This window comes from Argiope bruennichi, chromosome 6 (genome assembly GCF_947563725.1).
Source record: "Argiope bruennichi chromosome 6, qqArgBrue1.1, whole genome shotgun sequence".
NCBI lineage: Eukaryota > Metazoa > Arthropoda > Arachnida > Araneae > Araneidae > Argiope > Argiope bruennichi.
The window spans coordinates 132,492,344-132,516,596 of NC_079156.1; the positions used below are offsets into that span (position 1 = coordinate 132,492,344).

General features: G+C 28.1%; 1 protein-coding gene across 5 annotated transcripts in view; it reads right to left on the bottom strand.

The window, feature by feature from the left end:
* LOC129972445 (low-density lipoprotein receptor-related protein 1-like) overlaps positions 1-24,253 on the bottom strand; it is a 199,773-nt gene that overhangs the window by 56,060 nt on the left and 119,460 nt on the right. For 4 of the 5 annotated variants that reach the window (XM_056086584.1, XM_056086587.1, XM_056086585.1 and 1 more), the window contains exons 48-63: positions 14,669-14,797; positions 12,711-12,836; positions 11,775-12,002; positions 10,045-10,197; positions 8,951-9,094; positions 8,468-8,584; positions 7,532-7,666; positions 7,058-7,195; positions 6,842-6,964; positions 6,617-6,745; positions 6,059-6,178; positions 4,860-4,988; positions 4,501-4,706; positions 3,219-3,406; positions 1,952-2,169; positions 1,046-1,234 (exon numbers count right to left, since the gene is read on the bottom strand). In XM_056086584.1, coding sequence (XP_055942559.1) covers positions 1,046-1,234; positions 1,952-2,169; positions 3,219-3,406; positions 4,501-4,706; positions 4,860-4,988; positions 6,059-6,178; positions 6,617-6,745; positions 6,842-6,964; positions 7,058-7,195; positions 7,532-7,666; positions 8,468-8,584; positions 8,951-9,094; positions 10,045-10,197; positions 11,775-12,002; positions 12,711-12,836; positions 14,669-14,797 — 2,472 coding nt within the window. The remainder of the gene's footprint in view (positions 1-1,045; positions 1,235-1,951; positions 2,170-3,218; positions 3,407-4,500; positions 4,707-4,859; positions 4,989-6,058; positions 6,179-6,616; positions 6,746-6,841; positions 6,965-7,057; positions 7,196-7,531; positions 7,667-8,467; positions 8,585-8,950; positions 9,095-10,044; positions 10,198-11,774; positions 12,003-12,710; positions 12,837-14,668; positions 14,798-24,253) is intronic. The other variant, XM_056086586.1, reaches the window with a different exon arrangement.

Sequence of the window (24,253 nt, forward strand, 5' to 3'; positions counted from 1 at the left end):
AATGATGCACTTGCATGTAAAAGGCATCCTCAAAAAATTCAAACCTTTTGTGGTCATGTTAGAAAAAATGATGAGATGAATATTTTGCACACCTTTTGTTTCAAAACTGAAAATGCTATTGAAAATAAAATATGTTCTAAAATCAATCAAGAAAAAAGAAATTTATTATATATACAAAGCCTAGGGAAAGTATGTAATAATTCTCACATTTCATACTTTGCCTAAGAATATCTAACATTGTATACAATGCCTGTGCATTCTACAGAATGCCAGTGTTTCATACTTTGCTGGTAACATATATATGAACTATATATTGTGCATTTTACATTGGATAAAAGATAATTTGTGATAATAGAATATAAAAATGAATGTGTACAAAAGCATACTTTGAATAATCATTACAATAAAAATCAATAACACACATCAAAGTCTCATAACTCAAATTAATTAAAACAAATGCAGAATTTTGACAGTTATAAATATAATAAAAAATGTTGACTGCTGATCTGCACAATGCAGATCAGGCTGACTGATGGAATTATAAATATTTCTAAGCATATGAAAGGGTATTTGGGAGATGCATAGTGACTACACAGATCTAATAGAATGTAACTTGTCTTTAGTGATAAACATTTTGTTTCAGGTGTATCCATGAAAAGAAATTAATCAAAAATTAGATTCAGTGTCACTGAAACAGCTTAGATATTTTAAGTCAAATCCCAGCAATAAATTAATAACTGTTCATGAATAATAAAGTACTAATATATATTATTAATTGTGTGTGTGATAGTTATAAAAATGAGTACATTATTAGGGAACTGTATTAATATAAGTATTTAAGAGAAAATTTATAATTCTATTAAAATTATAGGAGAATTATAGATGTAAAGTAAAAATAAAAATTAAAGAAGTTTACAAAAAGAAAATAAAAAAATATAATGAAATAACAGTATTTTTTAACACCATAGAAACTCCATTTATATTTTTGTATATTTATGATAATTCAATGTCAATGTACACAACAGTAAAAATTTGGTTAACATACATGGTGTTTGACGGAAAGGATGGAAGACTTGGATGTCCATTGGTCGATGAGTTGTTGTGGCAATAGTAGTATAATTCACACAGTGATATTTGTGACATCGTTCAATACTTTTTGTGACCCAATCAGTCCAGTACAACTGGTCTTCAAAGACTGTCAGAGCAAAAATGTGATGAACTGCATCAAATTGACCTGAAAAAAAAAACCCAGATAAAAGTAAGTTTAACTAAAATCTGTTAGCAAAAATTAATAATTCATTCAAATAAAAACAACGTACAAAATTCAACGTAATAAAGATAAAAAACAAAATATATAGGTGCCCATATCAAATGTTTCAAATTTGAATACTCAATTAAGGAAAATTTATTAGTAATATATCAGCAATATTAGGAAACACTGGCTGCTAAATTCTTAGATTTTGGTAACAATTTTTAAATGCTGCAAATAAAACTGACTAGCAGAAAAATGATGTCACTTTAAGAGAATGTATGAACTGTTCTCTAATATGCAGAATATAAATCCATAATAAAAATACTGTTGGGAAACTTAAATATCAGATTCAAAAAAAATTTTCTGAACTTAAATCAAGAGTTGGATTTTCATCACTTTAAACTGCTTTGAAGTTAATGATGCAACACTGTTCATTATATAAGAGATGTAGAGAAGAGGAATAATATGTGAAAAGAAAAAGTTAACATAAACAGCCTCTCTTAGTGTATGTATATTCATTGGTGGTGTTTATATAAGTTTTTTTTTTCCTGAATTGATTTGAACTTGAGTTTTAAGACTAAACTCACAATTAGAATATCAAGTGCAAAGAATATTTAGAACATTTTATAAAAGAAATCTACTCTATGTTAAAAGCATTAATAAGCTGAGAAAAATTCAAAATGACTTAATATCTCTAACCTTTCTTGATGACAGTTCTCCTGTTAAGTCCATCAAGGTCAGCCACAGCAATGTAGTCTTCTTTGGCATCAGCCCAAAAGATTTCCCTGGTCACATAATCTATGGTGAGGGCATTCGGCCATCCCAAAGATTCATTGATCAATTTGGTGAATTGTGTGCCATCCATTCCTGCCTTCCCAATGTATGCTTTATCTCCCCAATCAGTCCAATACATATATCTGCAATAAGAAACATATTTAAAAATATAATATTTCAAAGTAGCAGTTAATTGTTATAATGCAAATAAAATTCATTTTTTATCTTATCCAAAACTTGTAAACAGATTTCTTACAACCTAAAAATGCTTCTAAAAATGACTAGAGATTCTAAGACTATTAATTACATTTCAAACTTAATGTGTTACTTTCAAGTCCTTTCTTAATATAATTAAAGATAATTATTACATATGAACTTTTGATTTATATTACAAATAATTTTATTTATCCACATTTTTAAAAATTATTATTCCATAATCATTAAAATTGAACTGAACTACACAGGTTTTTATTTTTCCATAGTGAATCTAACAAGTGCTAAAACCAAAAATGCTTTCTCAACAAAATTCCATTCTAAAGCTATATAAGTTCAAAAGACAATCACAATGTTTCTTCACCCTGCTTTTTTCTTAGGTTTACATCTTCTACTGGAATAGCTCTTACAAATAAATCTTACTGACAAATAATGATTAACTCCTTCGATAATATCATGAAGAATAAGATATATCATTAGAGAGCTCAATGCTCGCATAACCCGAAATTTTTTTCTCTCTCTATATATATAAACTAAATTAAAGTTCAATTAAAAAAAGCATTTAAATATATAAGTATTAAATAATTTATTTTATGTCATAAATAAGTTTTTTGTATACGAATTAAATCATTAGTAATTAGACACATACCAAGTGTAAATTACTTTTAAATTATAAAACATTTTTTTAATGAAATTTATTAGCAGTTACAAGATGTACATCTCATGTAAAAAAATTTTGTACTATTAATCTGTATTTACTTAATATGCAATGTTTATATAAAAAAGATACTCAGAATAAGGCTGATCTCAAAATAAATAAATAAAATAATAATCTTATATGAAGAAAAACAATTAAATTGAAACAAAATGAATAAAATAAACAGAATTATTCATATCTCACTTAAGTGCATTTGAAATAAATTCTAAATTACAAAATTTCTTAACTGAGGAATATCATAAGAAGAAGCATCGACCTTACCCTCGGAAAGGATCTAAGACAATAGCTCTAGGTTCTTGTAATCCTTTTCTGATGAGGACTTTTCTGAATCTGCCATCCAGAGTAGAGACCTCAATTGTATCTTTGCCTTTATCACACCAGTACAAGTTACGTCCAATCCAATCCACAGCAAGACCATCAGGACTTTGGACAGAGCCAGCATGTAATAGCTATGAAATTCAAGTAATTAACATTAGACTAGAGTTTCAAAAAACAATTCAAATCGATTTAAATCTAAAATACTATGCCAATAGTTTTTATAATACTACAACCCACACAAATTAAAAATAATAATTAAATAAATAAATAATTGAAACCCACTTTAATATAGAAGAGGTGAATTATGTATAAAATGTTATCATGTATATAGTAATCTATTATAAATACATTTAGTATAAAATTTTTATATGTATTCTGTTTAATGACCATTAAAACGCTTCTTTTTTCCATTTACAAGAATACAGCTACACTGAAATAATTTGCCTTAATTAACAATCAGTTCTAATTAATGCCTCAGCTTTCAGATCAAAGACTGGCCATAACTGGATTAACTAATTGGACATTATAAAAAGAAATCTGTAACAATTATTTGTATAAACTAAGTGAAAATATTGATATCCCCAAAAAACTTATGCACAATTTAGTTCAGTTTCATCAGCTACTGTAAATTTTTGTTGCATGTCCATAATACTTATGAATCCACAATACATATGCAGGGTATTTCAAAATAATTGACATAAAATTTATGGAGTTTTAAAACACAGCTAGATAAGTACATATCACTAAACAATATATTGTGACATAACTGAAATGCTAAAGGAAGTCTATAAATAGATGTGATTCAAATGATTAGGTGCCATAGTCATTTGATTTTTTTCATATTTAGTGTTTTTTTTCTTTCCTATGAAATCATATGTATGCAGATCACTTCATCAACAGAGTAAATCATATGCTGATATTGATAACAACAGTTTATAACAAGTTTTGTTTCATTCTTTTATTACATGATTTCAGAATAAGCAATGATCACTAATTGCTTCATCATTTGTGCTAGAATAATATTGCATTTGATTTGTAGTTATATGCAATTGTTCTATAATCATTAAAATCTGTATGAAAAGTTTTTGAAAATGTGATATTTTATATTTTTATGTAACATTTATGCGACATTTTATGTGAAATTTATATTTTTATACAAGCTTTTGCTTTTAATATTCTTGATTTATTCATTATTAGCATTTAAATATGGAAATGAATAAGTCACCTGATGGCCTGGAGTGCTCAAGCACATCCTTTTAATACTACTTCCAAGAGCTGTAACATCAGACCAGTAAAGGCAGTTTTCCATCCAATCAAAATCAAGTGCAACTGAATTAGTTAAATTGCGTGCCAAGAGCTCTGTATCATGTCCATGCAAATCAATTTGTCGAATATAGTACCGATTAGAGAAAATCAACATTGGTTTCACAGCTAAACAAAAAATAAACCCAAATAAGACAAAGGATTTCTAAACACAAACAAAAATTTTAAAGATATAACTCTTAAAACTAATAATTGGTTAAGCAGCATCAAAATATTTAAAAAGAAAACATATGTAATAAAATATATAAATGTCTAACTCACAACTATTTGCTTTGCAAGTAATTCCACCATCTGTAGAAAGATAGCCAACTTCACAAAAACATTTGTAAGAACCTTGAGTGTTCCGGCAATGTTGACTGCAAGGATGCTCTTCAGCACATTCGTCAATGTCTGAAAGACATTTTATAATAAAGAGCATGATGGCCACAAAATTTAATAACTTTTGTGCATTTAGAATTTTACATAACTTTTATACATTTTTTTACATTATATGTATAGCATGAGATAAAAATAATTACAATTTATGTACTAAAAGAAAAAACCACTTAGTGATTAATTAAATAAATTTAATAAATATGACAGTATTATTAGAGATTTACAAAGCTTATGAATTCAAAATTTAATATATTCCTTTAGAAACATGTCATTTTGCCAAGAGAACAATGCTGGCATATTTACATGTTATTCCTCATTTAATTTCTTTTTACTTCATATTCGTAGTGGTGACTATTTTGGTGAATTCAAGGAAATTTTGATAAATGAGAATAAATATAAACAGCTATGATTGAAGAGAAAGAAATACAAGAGTTTAAAAAAGGAAGTTATTTGTGTATTTTGAGTGTTTAAATATAGCAAAGATAACTGAACAGAAGATTTCAACTGAAAAACTTTTCAGCTTCTTTATGCATTGAAATAAATTTAAATATAATTACAAGTATATATAATAATAAAAAAAAAAAGAAAATAGTCATGCAAAAAATGCTTTTTAGGCACAAAAGAAAATAATTAATATACAAGCATTAATTTGCAAAATATTTCTTTAACTTCAAAACATAATTTATGTACAAAATCAAAGCAACTAATTTATATTAACTTTTTAAAATTCTATAAAATAAACTTAATACAAAAGTTTAAAAATCTTTTATTAGTATATTGAACTAATCAACTTTTAAAATTCTTTAATCTTTTTTAATTATATGGGCTCTTAAAACAAATTCTTTTTGAAATTCAATACCACCTGGCATCATTAGTATGGTATCCAAATCCATATTAAATCAAATATTTAATAGGTCATTAAATTCCAAAAAATAAAAAAATGTGTCTTATCACTGAGAATACACAAGTGTTTCAGCTTTAAAAACTAACACATCCAGATATGAGTGCAAAATCAATTAAAAATTCCAATTTTACAAGCTTGGGATAGCTCAAATTAAATAAAATCATTAAAAAATTCCACTCACCTTCACATATTTGACCATTATTCACTGGTCTATATCCTGCATGACAAACACACATGTATCCAATAGCCAAATCAATACAATTATGAGCACAAGTGAATTCTGATTCACATTCATTTATATCTGAAAGGAAATTACAATTTTTAAAATATACAAATACTTTATATCTGAAAGGAATAACAATTTGTTATACTTTACCATTTAATGTGGATAGTTACTCTGTTTTATATCTATTAATTTTCGAAGTAACAAATAAATGTTAAGAGAAACACATTAGAATTCTCCAAGCAATAAATTTTTAACTATGATTTTATTCAAAGCTTGAATATAAAATAATCTTATATTTTTAGTAATAATAGAAAATCAGTAAATTTAAATAGTAAATTAATAATAATAAATAATAATTTATTATTATTATTATTATTTAATAATAATAATAAAATTAAATAGTCATAGTATATTTTTAGTAAAATAATTTTATATATGATAGTAACTTTAAAATATGTAATTTAATAGTAATCTGAAAAAAAAATTGCAAAATGTAAGAAAACTACAACTTACTGCATTTATTTTCATCTGAATAATCCCCACAATTATTTTCACCATCACATAAGACTTCCATAGATACACAGTTATCATTTCCACATTTGAATTCATGCTCAGAGCATGTAGTTATATTAGTACTATTGCCTAAAAAGATAGTAAATTACAGTTGAATCAACAATCAACTAATGCAAAATAAGAATTTTAAAAAATGTAAAAACTCTTTACATCAAAATCACTTACTACATATTTCTATATCTTCATCACTGTCATCTCCACAGTTGTTTTCTTTATTACAGACCAAAGTCTTCAGAACACATCGTTTATTGGCACATTCAAATTCATCATCTTTGCACACACGATTGGCTAGAATTCAATGAAAAAAAAAGAGCAGAAGTTATACAAAGAAAATTACATTAAAATATTAGTGCAAGTGATAATATAAAATCAAATACTTACGGCACAGAGATGGTTCATCAGAGTTATCCCCACAGTCATTGTCACCATCACAATAAAAGTTTTTACCAATACAAACAAAATTGAGACACTGAAACTCATTGGGTTTGCAAATATTTTCCACTATGAATGAAATAAAACCTAATTAAACATTTTATAAACAATCTTTAATAAAATTATTTAATTCTATTCAATATCCATTTTAAAAAAGCTTAAATCAGCCCCTTTTTATGAAAACATTACACTACATGAATTTAGTATCATTCTCTTCAAAGCTTCAACTTCAATTGCAAAACTGCTGGAATTTCAAAACTTTACTGCATTTTAAAATTTTGGAATGAAAAAAAAAAAAAAAAAACCTCAATGCTGACAGGGTAGATTGAATTTGACACACAGTTATAATATTTGAAACATACAAATGAAACTCTTATTTATATTTGTGATGCAATGCTCATTTATACCAGAAAAGATACTAACCACAACCTCTCTCCGGATGCTCATCAGAAGCCTCTTTGTCTCCACAATCATTTTCTCCATCACACAGCCAATTAAGAGGAATGCACTGCCCTGTATTATTGCAGCGGAATTCGTGGTTTTCACATTGTCGGGTACCTGTAATCAAAAATCAACTTGCTGAAAAATTTTCTAAAGTTTATTTTAAGTTTATAAAAAAGAAGGGCTGTTTGATTTAATTCAAGGTTTTATGGCCCAACAATCATTAAGAAGATTTTCAGTGGGGTAGGTAAAAGGATCAGTCTGCCCAAGCCTCATTTCAAAATGATAAAATCAAAGAAGAAAATGCTTTTACTACATCTTATATTGGCATATCAATGCATTAAAACGATTTCTTTTTCTTGGTTCCTTCAGTTTATGAAATTCAGCTCTTTTTACAATTAATGGTATACAAGCTGATCATTGAACCAAAATATTAAATTAAATTCTCTAAAATCAAACTGCTAAGAGAGATGGGTTGGTTTGCACTACAGTCCATTTTGGAAAAGAAATTTGTTAAGACATTAGAACTTTCATGGACAATGCAGAAGAAAAATTATGCTTAATGAATTTTTGTGTAATACTAACTTACTATATGAAGAAGAAATCAATTTTAGATTTCAATAATTATATATTCTCATTGAGAAATCCCCATTTCTTAAGCCATTCAATTTATTGAATGATCTTGATTAAAAGATAATAATAATATTTCTGAAAACAGCATAAAAATAAAACATTTCAGGTTGCTATTTGATACAAAAAAAAAAAAAAAAGGAACTGTTTAAATTTTTTATACTATCCTTGAAAATGTTATTTGCAACATTTACTACTAAAATTATGAGGAACATAAATTATTAACCTTTTAAGGAAACCATCATTACTGATTTGTTAAAGGAGAAGTCAGATCAGATAAAAACTTACTGCATTGATGTGTTTCATCTGATTTATCTAAACAGTCAGGATGACCATCACATCTCCACACAGCAGGAATACAATCCTGATTATCACATTGAAACTGGTCAGAATGGCAACCATATTCTAGTTAAAAAGAAAGAGAGAAAAACATTTCAGATTAATTCAAAAAATTTAGATTAACATGCTATTCTTGGGTATCATGATAAAAGAAAAATTACATGACCCTTTTACATAATAAAGTAAATATTTCATTCTATATTATTCATAAAGAAACTATACACTACTTTAAATTCATGTTAAGGTACTCTAATTCTAAATATTCAAAATCTTGCATTTATTTCTGAATTAATTTTGAACATTGAACTTGTTTTACTACACAGTCATAACATCTGAAAAACTAAAAGATAAGATAAAATAATAAAAAAAAAAGTAAAAACGCTTTTTTTACATGGTAAGCAAAATTTTTAAAAATTCTGATAAAGAACATACTACAATCTCTTTCATCAGAACTGACAGTCCCATTAGCGCCATCATTACAATCATCATCTCTGTCACACCTCCATGTTTCTGGAATACATAATTCTCCACCTTCACAACGGAAGGAATTAGAAGGACAAGAAGTTTCTGGTGTCTCTGCAATAAATGAAAATATATATATATATATATATATATTTAGAACACTATTTACACACACATGCACAAAATAACAATTAAGATGCATATAAATTTAGAATGAAGTTTTGCTGTAATTAATTCATCAATTTTATTATATGCTCAAATACAATTCATAAATATTGTAATATGGCTCCCTTGCATGGTTAGTCTCTTGACAATAAAGATAATTTTAGACAATTCTAGCAGATGTCAAGGTAATGAAGTGCAGTCTTGGCAACAAAATAAGCCCAAATATGGCATTAGAAGAATTAGAAGCCAAGATACGAGTTCTCTTGATGCCCAAACACAGGAGATACAAAAGCAGAAATGCAAACATGAGAGTAGTATTTGAGACTATTCTCCCGTTGGAGTGTTGATCTCCAGCATTATCTCTAAACATCTACTATAACAGTTCAGTTATTTGTATAATATATCTAAAATAATCAAATCTATAAAATCAATCTAATTATCAAATAATCAAATGAGAATGTATTTTAATTGCATTACACTTTTATAAATCACAACACAATAAATTTAAAAAAAGTTTTTGGATTATATGTTTTTTTAATTTACTAAAGGATAAAATTTGCCCATGTAAATTATTTTCTTCTTTCTAAACTTTAATTTCTAATTCATCATTACATATTTAAAAAAACAAAAACAAAACATTGGATTTTTTTTTTAATTTGCTACCAAGTGAGGCATTCCATATGAAAGCAAATTGAAATATTTTAACTGATAATCAAGTTCTGCAAAAATGTACAAAATTTTGAAAATCTAGAAAGAGTAAGAAAAAGGAGACAAAATCAGTCATGAAATTGCCACTTTTATAAACAATTCAGATTAAATAAAAGTGCACAAAAAGATAACCAGTTTGATAATAGAGATATTAATAAATAGAGGTGCTCTAACAATTAAATCAAGCTTACTCGTTTCACAATCTTTTTCATCTGACATATCCCAGCAATCATTCTGACCATCGCAAATCCAAGCTGGATGGATGCATGCAGTAGTGTGAGCACAGTTGATGAGCTTTTGTAAAGGATCCCAAAACAGAGGATGAAGAGAGCAATCAGGCTGAGCTGAGGCAAAACACAAACAGTATTAAAAAATTTGAAACAGGATACAGATGTGTTATTTTCTCATAATGTAACTCGTATAGTAACAATATTCGGTACTTTTCTGTTTCCGAGGGTCGTAAGCGACAATTAAATTATTTTCGCCAAATCACCCCCCAAAAAATGCCAACAGTTTTTTACAGCCCTCCAAAACGGAAAAGTACCATTATAGTCCGAGGGTCATTGGCGACAGTTAAATTATTTTTGCCAAATTGCAAACAAAAAAATCATCAACTGTTTGGCGATTTTTTATGGCTTTCGGAAACGGAAAAGCATTTAATCTTCATTTCTAGAATATGGATTTGTTCATATAATTAACATTTAAAAAACTGAATAAGTAGGAGTAAATTTTTCCAAATAAAATTTTTTTCATAAATAAACTATGTGAATATTAAAGTTTTTTTCATTATATTGTCATCATTTAAAAAAATTTATGAGCTATAAATTTATTTTATTTTATCAAAAAGGGCAAGATGATCAAAAGGTTGCACATGAATTATTCTTATTTTAATATATCAATGATATGAAAAAGCAGACTGCATAAAATGTCAACAATACTATTATATGAATTTTTATAAAGGCATTGAGAATTTACAATAATAGTTTATACACATGGTTAGCTTATAAGGAAATGCTTCAGAAAATTTTATATATATTTTCTTAATGAAAAGATAATTATTTTTAATCATTCAAGATCAAATACTATAATGATTAAGGCAGTGAAACAATTTATTGTTGTTAGTAGTAAATTAGCATAATTAGGATGTATAATAATCATTTAAGTAATTATGTAATGCATTAAATAATTTTTAAAAAATAATATCCCAAATGAAAAGCATTTCTCAAATTTATATAATTACATGCACATTGCAGAGGTATTCTTATCATTTGGAAGCAGGTATTGGACAATGGATACATGGCATGACATAATAGTACAATGGATAAAATGGTTATACATGATTGCACTGGGTAATGTGCTGATTATCATTGCATTATGCGTTATACTTTATGCATAAATATGCCTTTTATTCTTTCTATTAATGCATACAGATGGACTATGCTACTGGAAGTCATAAGATTTCCTATTGAGAAACAACAACAAAACAATCAAACAAAAAAAATGATTGATATGTATGCAAGATGAAGGCAATGTTTCCCTCAAAGGTATAAAAAATTGGAAATCACAGAAAAGGAATAGAACAATCAGAACTCAGTTCTCAGCCATTTGTTGAGAAAAGAGGACAGACATCCAAAAAGAGTTAAAAAATAAATAAATCTAGCTACGCCCCCCCCATCATATATATACTACCTTTGTTTTTGTAGAGTTGGAATTCATTCCTTTGAAATAAGTTTAACTTATTATTGTTTTTTGTATTATAACTGCATCTCTCCTTATTATAGTGTATTTTAAAGTGTATTTTTAATCAAGGAGGAAAAAGATTGGTGCTGTCAATTCTTTATGAAATTCGCAATGCCAAGAGAACCATTAACATTATATATAATCACAATATTAATTAAAATAATGTAAAATTGTAACTTACGACAATTCATTTCATCACTGGCATCGTGACAATCTGGATCATTATCACAGCGATATGACTGGCTGATGCAGGGTCCTCCAAAGTGGCATCTAAACTGATCAGCCGCACAACTGCACATAATCTCATCACTGTAATCACCACAATTATTTTGCCCATCACATGCACGGCTTTTAGGTATGCAGCGTCCATTGGAACAATGGAAAAAGTGCGAAGGACAACTGCGACTCTCTGTGAAAATTAATATTTGTAAAAGCATCATATAAAGACATTTGACTTTAATTTTTAAATTAAAAATCAATACATTTTTCTATAGATTTTTAAAAATAAAACTTTATTTAAGCTATGATTGAAATCTATTTTCTGTCACAGATTCAGTGTCAAAGAATCTTGAGGAATAAAGGTTAATAAATTGTATAGACTGCCAGCAATATACACAATGGTAATGGTTAAGCTTTGGTGACTAAATTGTAAAGAAGATTTCAATCAAATATATATATATATATATATATTAAACAGTTGCTAGTCTGATATTTTGAAAAATTAATATTAAAAAAATTACTTTTCTCCAGAATCAAAAAATAACTCTGTTCTGTTTCTGTTTTTACAATGAATTACTTTAAAAGTATCACAAAAAAAGAAGTATAAAAAACATTCAGATATATAACATTTTTTAAACAGAAACATTTTTTTTTTAAATATATTAGAACCATCTAATTAAAAATTCAAACAATTACTATAGAAAATATTTTAATTCCAAAGATAAATTTTAATACATGGAAAATAGTTAAAGATGAGTTAAATTGTTAATAAATTTGAATTAGTTTCATTTAAAAAACTAATTATAAAATTTCACTTTCTAATTATGGAGAAATACTTTTAAATTTATAGTTTTTCTCAATTTAAATATCGAGCAAATTTAATATTAAATTCACTTACTGCAATACACCTCATCTTCATCTGTACTATTCTGACAAGCTGACACTCCATCACAAGTAAGTTCAAATGGAATGCACATTCCATTGCCACAATCAAACTCTTCATCAGTACAGTTGGCTTCTTTTCCTATTACATCAATTAAGGTATTATGAAAAACAAAGCAGAAATTTATTTTAATGAGAAATTATAGAAGGACCATTAAGATTAAAATGCATGGTCATTACTTAAGACATTAAAAAAAGATGGACAATACAGTACTGAGGCAAATATTTTTATATTCATAATTGATTAACAAAAGTCATCTCAGTTTAATTACAATACTATTTCACTTGGAAATAAATAAATAACATGAAAGCTAGTTTAGGGTGGATCTCATAATTTTAAGAATTGTTCAGATAGCGAATGAGCTGACAACCTCCTCTTTAAATTTCCTCTATGTTCAATGGGAGAAAGTTTGATCCAGCCTAAACATGATCTTTTACAGAATTATTGAAAAAGGTTTATTGAAAAATATATGAAAGAAGTTTTATATACATGCAGCTTTTTGCAGGTATATTGGAAAATATATGAAAACTTCGTAAATATTGGCATTAATTGGCTTTTTTGAAAATTACTTCGATTTTTCTTAAAGATTATCCCACTCAAACAAACTGCCAGTGATATGCTCATACTATCTCTCTCTTTATAATGGTGACATTGCAAATATTTTTACAGAAAAAATTCATTACCAAAAGCTGGATGTAATTTTTGAGCAACCATGTAATCTCGGGCAAAACGAAATACCTAGAAATCTGCATTAACAATTTTATTCTTTAAAACCAGTGTGCAGGAAAGTGCTTAAGCTATTTCAGCTTTGTAGCAATGGCATTGGAAATTAAAATTCTGTACTATATATATATATATATATATATATATATATATATATATATATATATATATATATTGTTACAAGCCTGAAAAGTTGCTTTCCAGCACGGTTAGTTCTATCACCGGAAAGACTGATTTACAATCATCTTATTGAATGCTGATCTGGTGCCGAGCCAGTGATCCCAGATCTTGGCAACAAAATAGATAATGCAGGAAACCTCGAGAATTTTAACGATCCGTCCATTAGGAACTGAGATACGCCTGACTGGCCTAGACGGTTCTCTGCCCGCCTCCCGGGAACTATAAAAGGGCGGCAGTCTCAAGCTGCAAGGTGTCGTAGTCAGAGTCATAGACAAGAAACTAGTCTTCGAGAGGATGACAAAGCAACGGTGGAGTGCCAGCGCTGTGTGGAGCGTAAGCTAGTGCTGAACCGAGCTGTATGCCTAGTCCTGTTGTCCATTGTGGAAGCAGCATCAAGTTGTGTGTGGATACAACTAAAGCTAAGATACAGAGGAGTGTTTCAGCCGTCTGGAGAGACCGTAGAACAAAGCTCCCAGGATCCCCTCTCCTGCTGAATTCTGTATGGCCGCTTTGTGTGCTGTGGTGGATTACTACTTGTAAGCTACTGTTTGCTGTAGTATGCTGCTGTGTTCTATCCTGTGTTAGTCTCGGTTATAAATTTTTGTTGTCTTTGTGTTAGTGTCTTCGTGTTAAATAAACGTCGTTGTTTTCTACTGAGGCCTGCTGATTGTGTTTTCGAACCATACACCCACTATAAGCAAACCCGGTAATCCGTAACAATATATATATATATATATATATATATATAAAATTGTTAAGTATTCTGAATATAACATGAATGCTAATTTGGGTGCATTCAATAATATTTTGTTGCTTATAAATTCATAAAATGTAAATTTTCATGCCTTGTAAATCATCTGGCTTTTGGTCTCAGTTTCTTTTTTAAAACTAACATCCTTGTATTTGAAACATTGACGATTATTAATTCCATACAGAATGCTGCTATCTTTTTTTGCAAAAATAATTAAGAGAGAAAACAATGCACCAAAAAGATTTCAATCAGTACATACCAACGCAACGCTGACCATCAGGAAGCAAAGTTCTACCTAAGAAGCAAGTACAGATGACTCGACCATCAACAGCCACATTACACTGATCTTCACAGCCTCCATTCAATATATGGCATGGGTTCATGGTACCTGTAAAAATTATGACTTTTATAAATTCAAATGTAAAGAAAGTTGGTCCAACACATGTTTAAGAATTATCATTGCAAAATACGACTGTTTATTGTGATGCCCTCACACAACCATTCTTAAGGAGTAACCCTATCATTGAAAACTGACCTTTATCTGCCTAACGTGTTAGAATACAGGATTACAAATTATCAAATAATAAATAGCAAAACACTTCAGAGATAGATATGCATGGAATAATGGGTAAATAATATTAGTGCGATATAAAAGAAGGAAGAGAAATTAAATTTGCATCGTATGAGACAGCACACCACAGAGGGCGATCAAAAACAGGATAATATATGATAGAGGACATCATGTAAGCTCTACTAATAAAATACTCTCTAAAAAAATTTGTCAGAATTTACGCCAACCTACATAATTTCATACAAATATTGATAAATTTGGTGGGAAGCATACTTCCCACGGCCCTAGAAAGGGTTAAAAAAATTTCCCCCAAACCCTCTATTTCATTTTTGGGTGAGAAAAACAGTAGCACACCGAATGAAAAATATTGACAATTTATTCAACTTTATATTTGGTGACACCATGTTTAATACATAAATATTCCAGAAATTATTTGGATGGTATGACTCAATTAAAAACGAAAATGAAGGTAAATGCTTTGAAGCAAATTATTTCCTTAAATTGTGTATCATTGCAATAGACAGAAGAAGAAACAAAAATCGTATTTACAAACAATTTTTGAGGTATATAAATTATTTTTTTTTTCTTATGAATCTCAAATAATATACGAGATTCATTAGAAAAAAATTACTTTTCTATACCTCAACAATTATATTTCCATATTACAATTATTTGTCCAGTTTAACTCTTATCAATAGACTCTCTGGTAATTTTGAAGTTCAATTCCAATGGGTCCCATCCCACGTCGGTATTTCTGCCACCGAGATGTTTGATATTCTGGCGAGGGCTGCTGCTTTTGATGCTCCTCATCCAGATAAGTGTTACACCTTCAGTGAGGTTTTCTCGGAACAAAAGAAATTGAATAGGGATTTGTGGAAACTCTCTCTGGATCACCATTGGTATTCTAGGAAGAGCACTGGTTCTGTTCTTCTTTTCAAGGCTGATAGATATCAGAAGACTTGTCTCTCTCACTTGAGGCTCTTTCCCTTGCCCCTTAATTTGATATTAAAGGGCAAATTTATTGATTTGGAATGTCTTATATATTCGAGCAAGACTGTTCTTTTCATAGACAATATACATATTGCAAAAGAAAAAAAAAAGCAATTTGGACAGAAAAATTTCATTCATATACACTGTGCATATGAGGCCGAGTTGGCATTTATAGGTAGGCTTTTTCAATTCGTAGGTAAAGATCTAAAACGCGCGTACTGTCCAAGACAATACATTCCTCAGTTCAGACGTAATGCCAATCAAAAATATCTGAATATATCCGTCACCATTCAGCACTGTTATACAAAATGAAACTAATGAAAGAGTTATTAAAATTGTCATATCACACGCATTAATAGAAAACTGCCACTTATGGTGAACCTTAGGTACGAAGAAAGCTTTTTTTTTTTTTTTTTAATTCGTTTTAAAAGTGACAGGTATGAAGATTAATATTGATAACTTCATTAGAATGAAATTTTTCTGTCCAAATTGCCTTTTTTTTAGATGAGGAGGCTTTGATTTTGCCTAAAGGTAAAGCATAATTGTAAAATTCTAGACATCGATCAGTATTTGCGTTGAAATATTCTCTTCCCTGTTGGTTTTGGCATGTTGAGTTTCAAATGGACTTTTTGAACACTAACAGGAGGGCAACATGAAAAATAAGCCTAAGTGTTTATTTCTGCAGCACAAGTATAACGCCTCATCCTCCCGTTTCTCTCCAGGGAAATAAGGATCCTGAGGTTTGTAATCGCTAAATCCTTCTGTAAATACATTTTCTAAAAGAATGCCAGATATTCGGAAAAACACATTTGCATTCTTCTATAATTAGGCAGACATTAGGATTGCATAATGCATAAATCGCCAGTTTATGTAAATGTCCCTTGTTGCTGACATGTTTGATTCTTTTACTAAGTACACAAGTGCAGGCAATAATTTTATTTCTTTGCTTGGCCTTTTAACACTTGTCCAAGATATCTTAAAAGGTCAAGGTTCTTTATAAATTCGATGTCCCAACTGTCGACCAACTGAAATGAATAATTATACTGATCAACTGAATGAATTATTATACGTGATTAGAAAATTTCTTTAAAGTCATGTTGATTGGATGATGCATTACTAGAAATTATGCACATATGACAACTGATCTCCATTGAATAAATTTATATTCCTGAAATAAATGTTTTCATTTAAATTCATTTTTAATCCTTCTAAATTAAAAAATTGGCCAATCTTTACAGACGTAACACAACCGTTTACACACACACACACACACACACACACACACACACACACAAAAAAAAAAAAAAAACGTAAAAAACGTTTACACAGACGTTTTACACAAACGTAAAATTTCATGTATATAGACAAAAATCGGAGAAATATTTTAAAAACTGACACTTTAATACTAAGGGTGATATACAAAAATTTATATTTGTTAACTTTTTACTATCAATATCCATAGAAACCAACAGGTTTTCATACATCTGTCCACCACTTTAAAGAAACTTTGTAATTGAAAGCATAAGCCTAGATGCAATATTTGAAAAAATAAAAACTTGCTTCACCGATAAAGGGACACTCTGCATATATAATCGAATAGATAAAAAAGATAAATTATGTTTGCTATTCTTTATTTTTGTATTTTACTATATAAACATTTTTTTTTTACAATTAATATTTTTTAAAAAGTGACATTCAATTTTTTTCCAGGCCTTTGCGTTTATTTAATTGCATTGCATCTATTTATATCGGATGTTCAAGCATTAAAATTGTATATTAAACAAGAACAAAAATTTGAAAGTTATTCAAAATATATATAATTTTTTAAATTTAAATTTACAAAAAAATTTAAACAGTTAAATCAATTTAACTGTCACGAATGATCTCAACAAAACTTTATCGTATATTTTCTAATAAAGGTTATCCCAATTAGAAAATTGTGGATACTGGTCAAAGCGATAAACGTCACGGCAGTTCAAATTTTTATTTTTAGAGTCACACACATGCGAGTTTTGTGTTCGCAGTGTAGTGAAAAATACAAATTATGCATTTCCAATGGGTCCCCCCCTCAGACCATTAATGTTAGCTATAAAATCCAAAATTTGAAACGGAATTACAATTTTAGCAACAGGATGAAATATAAAATTTCATTTATCTAAATCGTTGCGCTTTTGAGTTTTGATGTTTACATATCTGCGGAAGTACATACTAAGCCTTTGGAAGGGGATTTGCACTCTAGATGCTAAATTTGTGTATCAAATCTAATAAAGTATTTTACATTTAAAAGTTGTCGTGCTTATTTTGACTCGGAGAGCCAGTCACTAGAGATACTTCCTTTAAACGTATTTCGTTTAAAAATTGATGAAAATCTAGTGCAGAGACACCACACCAAATTTTATTCGTTCAGCTCAAAGAGCTTTGGAGCAATCATGTTCACAGGCAAACAGACGTCATTTCCAAAATAAGCTTTTCGAGCGCGGAGAAATCTGAACCGTGGGAATGCGGCAAAGTTTTGATGTAGAATTTTTCAACAATTACTATATTTTCTCTCACTCCAGCAGATATTGAAAGGCACTAAAATACTAAAATAACACTTTTCTTATTTTAAAATGGGAAAACACCTGTCATTTTATTTCAAATCATTAATTTTAATCTAAATAATAATAAAGCTGAATGCAGTGCGTGTTGGCGTTCTACAGACAAGACTGTTTGACCTGCAACTACCAAACTTAGCACATATATACCTTGGAGGGTAGGGAATGTGCATCTTGGAAAGTTTTTTTCATTTGAAATTTTAATTCGAGTAATAATTAATTTAAAAAATAAAGAAATTTGAGTTTTTCGAGATAACTCCCGAAAATATTATAGAAATAAATAAATTTTATATCATTTCAAATTTTAAAAAACGGCTTTTTAATGAGATCAATTTAATAAACATGCACATTTTTCATGAATTTTAGAAATTAATTTTTTATATTAATTTTGGACGAAAAGTTGCATTGTTGCTCCGAAACAAAAACCATTTTCATCGTTTCATAAAATTTTTGATTGCCGGACTTTCCACTACTGTTGAAAACTGAAGAAGTATTTTCTTTAATATTTGTGCAGTTAACAAGATGAATAAAAAAGTGAAGTTACAATACGCGAAAATTATAAGATATACGAACGGGGCCTTTAAGTTTTTAATAACTTTGTGATGTCATGGGATTGATCTCCATTACATATGTTCATATACATAATGAAGAGAACATATGTGGCGTAGTTAAAATAACACGATTTTAATGTCTGACAAATTGACGAAAAAATAGATTCGAAGTTAACATCCAAGAGATTAAACTGAAATATAATCAATATCCCCAGGAAAATAGCTGTTCTCCAAAATAACAAAGGCAGTTTGGTTATACTATTCGAAAAATAATTTGCGACACATTTTAGATCAGAAAATGATCTCTGTAACTTGCAAGAGTATCGAGTTACAAGTTGGTATCGATTTCCGCCAGATTTCAATTTACAGGCATACGATCGCATCGAACACCTGTGCGGAAAAACGCTGCTGCTCAAACATGAATCTGATGTTAGTAGAATGTCTATATTTTTTTAATAAATCAGACACAGAGATCATAAAATTAATATGTGTGTTTTTTCCATCACTCACGCACTTTTCACAAATAGTAAGAATTAATATGAAATATTATCGAATAAACTATATTATTAGAAGTTAAAATGAGTTTCTCAGTAAAATTACAGAAATAAAGTTAAAATAATCAAAATAAAATGCCAAACCAGCAAAAACAAAATGAATGTAGTGTGCTCGGAAATAATTTTAACTATTAGATCTGCATTACATGATCCTGATCCATCTATGATTAGACTTTTTAATCCTTTATCATCCGATTATGAAAACTTAAACTGGAGTTTTATATTTGAGTCCCAAAGCAATTTTAGAAGTACAAAAATAAGCTAAATAATATCACACATGATTTAAATTTTTCTGAAGAAAATTATAACGTTTAAAAACCACGACATAAAAATAAAAAAATTTCTGAAGAAAATTATAACGTTTAAAAACCATGACATAAAAATAAAAATGTATTTGCAATAGGAACAACATCTTATTGTTACAGAAAGAGAGGGAGGAAAAAGGAAAGAAAGAAATTATCAGACATTTTCCTCAAAAATCACTTGTACATTGTATAGATAAAGTTTATAGAGAGGAATGAATAAAATATATCAAATAATGAATATAGGATAATGAATTTCCATACAAAATTTAATATGGAATTAATAGCCTGCTTATCTTCCACTACTGGTGATACATCTCTGTTAGTTTAGTTTAGTTATATTAACGTCCCATTGTAAAGCAACACTAGGGCTATTTGGGATGGACCTCGTAATTTTGAACCGCGGTCAGATGATGAGCAAGACACTTGATCTGGCACCCCCCCCCCAAGTGATACATCGCAGAGATTATTAATAGATTCGATTAAGAAAAGCACTTTAATGCACTATAATAGCATTATTGCTTCAATTCCTGAGGCTTATTCAAAATTTTAAACGTATATATGAAAATCATATATTTTCTTTTAATTAAAATATCAAAAATTTAAATGGCTACTTTGCAGAGATTTTAAAATTGAATCATGTAATTAAGCCACAAAGATTGTTACATTGTTTTTATGGCAATGGAATAGGATACCTAAATACTAAGACTAAATAAGAAATTAGTGATTGATTTCATTTATGTTTCACTATATTTATAGAAAGGTAAAAACGGAGAGAGAAATATTTTCGATACACATATGAGATTATAAACAATTTATATATAACTGATCAAGAACAACAACATATTAGTTTTAAAAACATCATTCAGAGACAGAAAATTAGAAATAGTAACAATGCAAGTAAGAAAAATAGTACATAACTTTAAAGGGGAAAAAAAAAAAAAAAAAATGAAATTGAAAATAAAATACAATTTTTGCACAATTTTTATTTTGAGTAATTTTCTGAAAATATTGCTACAATGAGGGAGAAACAAGATGAGAGATTTAACCAAAATAAATAAAGAATTAAAAATGATATCAGGGACAGTGAAATGTAAATAAAATATCACTTATAGTTTAGAATTTTAAAAAGAAATTGACATTGAACCAGTTTCAAAATCTAACAAACATAAGATTCCCATGCAGGGAAAGTAAAATAAATTTATCTAATTTTTATTATCTAATTGCTTTTTAGATATATTTATCTGATTTTATTAAAATAATGAATGTTTTGTAAATTGTATATATAATTTTAAAGTTGTCTCAAATTCAAAAATTTTAATTCTATGATTGAAATCCATTTGTAATATATAAAAAAAGATATTATTTTTCAAATTGGCATGGTAAATATAATTTAAATAAATTAATACAAACATCAAACAGTTAAATTTTGTAGACTTCAGTAGTTGTGACAAATTTATTTACAAACAAGTTATTTACTAACTTTTCAATATAATATATTTTGAATCTTATATTTTTATTCATTTTAGTAAGTACTTGTATAATATGCATTTACATAATTAGATTTCAGAATGACTTTGAATAAACTTACATATTCATCAGCTGAAAGATAATGTACTCTTACAAAACTTCTGATAAATAACTGCAATAGAATATTTAGATATGTTGTTTGTGTGTCTAATTTATATTTCAGCATCTATTCTAGTGCCATGATTTAATTTATTGATATTGTAGAGGATTTTATCCCCAATAATATTTTTAAAGACTAGTGCTTAAATATTGCTGCATAAGAGATTTTTACAAGATTATTTTGATTTAAAATATTTTTTCAGAAGAAATGTTTTTAACCTGAATAGTTGGTGCTAGAATATACTTAAAATAACATATTTATTAATAATTATATGTTTACAGCTTACATTTATTAAGCAATGCTGCAATTAAAATGTCATTATATCCTATCAATTTAGTTCCGAGAATAAATTTTCTTTTAAAAAATGAGGTAAATTACTATATTTATCATTGAGTTATTGAAAAATCAGTGTGTATTCCGAAGCTTTGATTTAGTGAATAATTCTTGTATTAATGAGTTTTATTCTTACACCAAATTTTAAATACCTGATTATAATTTGTTACATTATTGTATAAATATATTTGAATTTTTGTGCTTTACCTAAAACAATGATTATGTTATTTTTTAAATATCATAACATTATTAATTTATCTATACAATTCTTTATTCATTAAATTACACTTATTTTATTTTACTGTACTACTTGGTATCAGGTGAGAAATTCAATTATATTTATGTTATTTTTCAATTTTATCTTGATATATTATTTTTAATGTTTATGTTATAAGGCATATTTTTTGTGAAATATTTTTCATCCATGAATTTTAAAATTCTAAATCATTAGAATTTAAAAATTTGTGATTAATTCTCAATCATTTAACATTTTTTTTATGAGGTACGTCAAAATAAAAGTGAGACAGTGGTTCTACTGCCGATATTCCATAAAGCAAAACTTTCATGTTTCTCTAGTAAATGGCTATTTATGTTAGAAAAAATATGGTTTAAAGTGTTAGTACCAGGATGCCTTGAGTGAAACAGAATAAACCATGGATTTCTCCAAATCAGCTCAATGCAAGAAAACCCAGTTTTTGATACAAGAAGGTGTTAATTAATCTAACATTTACAGTTGAATGTGTATGATATTGAGTGTAAGTCAAACAATGCAATTTGCTGATGAGTACAATTATTTTAATCATGGATATGTTATGATAAGATCAAAGATACTTAGTCCTTAAATTAAAAATAATTTCCCCAATGAAAAACTGTGCTTCATTACATATCCAGTTCCATTTATATTCTATTACAAATATCTGTTCCACTAACCTGCTTCATGGTAGGAAAAGGGAGATGGCTTACTGACTACAAAGTTTGTTTCGAAGATCCATGGCATGACACATTTTGCCATGTCTTTCACTGTTTTAACACTTCTAATTGCTTTAAAGCCTACTTCTCTTAGCAGACATAGTCATCCATTAAAGGAAACTTCACGTCCAAATACAGCCCATGTTTTGAGAGAACATTTGAACTATTTTGAATCACACCTTTTAATTTTCAGTCTTGCTCCAGAATCAACACAGCACTTTCCAAAGTTCAAATGCTCTCCACTACATTAGTGGAGAACATTTGAACTTTGATGTCAGATTCCAATTCAAAATGCCAAATATCAGATGTTAGTATATACTAAGTTCATACAAGCAGCAAATATTTAATGAAATGAAATTTAGAACCTTGTTATGCTTGTTTATAAATCTTGTTATGCTTAAACCAAGATCTTATCTCTAAGAAATGACAATTTTATTTTGTAATGCATATCAGTAAATGCATGGATATATTTATACATTTTATTAAATTTAAACTCTTTTGATAAGAAATTCTTTGAATAATGAAAACTATTAGCATAGCAAATACTTTTATTAGTTTGATGTCTTGAATAACATCAATAAATATTAAGAATATAAACATGTAATGAATTTCATGAAATGATATCAAATAAAAATTTATTTGGAATACATAAATGGTTTGTGTAAAATGAATTTGTGATTGATTTAAATTTTAATCAAAAATTTAAAGACAAACATCTTTTAATTGATTTTACTTTAATCTTAGCACTATCTCATTGATAACTGTTACTACAAGAATTTTGTTGGGAGAAATCCTTAAAAATTGATAGCCTCTTAGTCATTTCTATTTTGAAATATATGTTTCTTTTTTATAAAACTAAAATTCATCAACTGTTAAATTAATACATAATTTAATATTTTAAATTTATGACCCATTTCATCATTTAAGTCTTGGAACTTTATGAATGTCTATCTACTTTGGTCGCCACTTTCTTTTCTATGGTTTTTTTAACTTTCTCTTCTTTTTTTTTTAAGTCTCTTTGGAAGGTGAGAAAATATGAGTCTTCTGACAATTTCCCTTAAATGTCAAATAAGAATTTACTGGCAATGAATTTTTATTTGAATACTTAAGATTACCATTGTATTTCGGAAAAGGAATAGTTTTTCATTTACAGATCAGCACAAACAGAAAATCTTGCAATCAAATATGTACGGAATAATTAATTCAAAATTATGGAAATAAAAGAATAAACCAAGGTAGGATTTAGGCATTTTACACATGTAGGTAATGCATATCATGAATCCCCCTCATTTTGTAAACCAGACAATTTAGTTTCATATTTCAACCTATTTTTAACTCAGTCATGATGAT